Consider the following 1,996-nt stretch of genomic DNA (forward strand, 5'->3'; position numbering starts at 1 on the left):
ATGTACTTACTAAATATTTCATATCCTAATAATTTGCAGTTATACTATATTCCTTCATTTATCACGCATCAATTTGACTAATTTTAAACGCTGGATTATAACTTATATACATTAATCTAGTGGATCTCTTACTTTTATAGAAAACAAAGAGCCACAAAGTAGAGAAAGTAAATAAATTGCCAAAGTTTTGTTTCATCAAGAGAATTTCTTTTATAATTTCGTTCCAAAGTAAAGTTTATAATTCTGATATGTTAAATAACTATATACATGGGTATGATGTAGATAATCTACCCTGATGTAAGTATCAGTGACTGATTTTACAGCTTGAAAAGTATCAGTGGCTGATTTTACAGCTTGAACCCGTGACCATATAACTCACGCGGAGACAACTTTATTGTTGCTCTAAAACTCCGCAATAACCTTAATCGTAAAATTATTCATCATCTCCTTGAATATTTTATTTAATTAACACTACACTAATTTGAGAAAATAGTAAGAACACAATTCTAGATTGGGATTGGTTGTTGTTTCTCAGAAGTTTGGACCCCATAACAATCTAAGCCGGTCAGGGCGAGGCTGATCAATTCCAGGCAAGGGAAAACAAAAATGCAATTAAAAGCTATAGATTGGATTTTGAATCAGTGAACATATTTTCCTTTTATTATTACTATTACTTTTCCAGAAACACTTATTTATCACAGCTGTATGGTAGTTTTATAATTTATCATATACATGTAAAATGTAGTTTTGTATTCAGTATACATGCACAACAATTGGTACTAGTACTAAAAATGCTGATCTCTACGTTCATATTTCCTAGCCCAAACATGTTTTCCATTAATCCTGAACTTAGCAATAGGAGAGCTGCTCAAAATCTGATCAACGGTTGAAACATCTCGAACCACCATTCGAGCATACAATGAATGATCCAATGTAGTCGATGGCACCATATGAATGTCCTCAATACAATCTCTATATTTAGAATTGAAGAGTTCAATCACATCTGCTTCAGTCACAGGGTAACCTTTTGAGAATGTCAAGAATAGAGTCCGATCGTCTACTGGTACTACAGGATTTAAGAACCAAAAGCTATCCAATGGTCCATTTTTAGTCGGGATAATGCAATCCAGGGTCCTTGGAACAACTGTTATTGCACCAAATGTTGAATTCAGGAGAATTCTTGATCGCCCTGGAAAGAGCTGGAGTAAAATATCTGCAAACACGATAGAACAAACATTGTTCAAGTAATGTTTGATTCCACTTATCATAGTAAACCTTGTTTGATACACAATTTGGAAAGAAATGTTTCTATCCGTTATTAGAGTAGTGAGTGGCATGTCCTGGCCTCCAGGATTAGCCATGGGGGGGACTTTCGACTGCAGACATTTCAAGCATGTCGAGGCTTCTTTAGACAACGAGTGTACCACTAAATTAGGTGTCTTCGAAATCTTTACAACTGCATTTGTAAAATGAGCATGGTTTTGTAGCCAGAACCACAAAGCCATGACTAACAGGGACTCAGATGGATCGCGATATAGGATCATGACCAGCCGCATGAACAGTTCTCTATCATTAAAATGGAAAGAGTGAAGGTCTTTTAAGGAAATCTTTGGTGATGCCATTATTGAAAAATAGAACTGGAAAATTCTTGTGTGTGTATATTTGTTGAAAAACAGAACTAGAAAATTATATTCTTGTGTGTTTATATATATTTTTTGGGTGGTCTTATAGCATTTATATAAACCCTGAAAGGGCTGGCTTTCAATATGTTACCATCTGTAAACTTTTCATTTCCCTACTGGCAAATTCCAAAATTCTTTTTTGCAGTGGATTAACTAAATATATACTCTAGATTTCTTGATAGATAGTATATATTGACCAAAAAAGAAAGAATGTTATTAATGTAAACCATTTGGATTTGGCATCTTGTTATTTACTAGTAATTTTTATGCCTAGAATTAAATTAGCTGCCAGTAAAAATGATGGTGGAATTTAA

At 33.8% G+C, this 1,996-nt stretch overlaps 1 protein-coding gene across 1 annotated transcript; it reads right to left on the reverse strand.

The window, feature by feature from the left end:
• Positions 1 to 785: 785 nt before the first annotated feature.
• On the reverse strand, positions 786 to 1,622 carry LOC104117383 (uncharacterized). Its single transcript, XM_009628436.1, has one exon. The coding sequence runs from the start codon at positions 1,620 to 1,622 to the stop codon at positions 786 to 788; it is 837 nt and encodes a 278-aa protein (XP_009626731.1).
• Between the last annotated feature and the right edge of the window lie 374 nt (positions 1,623 to 1,996).

This window comes from Nicotiana tomentosiformis, chromosome 8, assembly GCF_000390325.3.
Source record: "Nicotiana tomentosiformis chromosome 8, ASM39032v3, whole genome shotgun sequence".
Taxonomy (NCBI): Eukaryota; Viridiplantae; Streptophyta; class Magnoliopsida; order Solanales; family Solanaceae; genus Nicotiana; species Nicotiana tomentosiformis.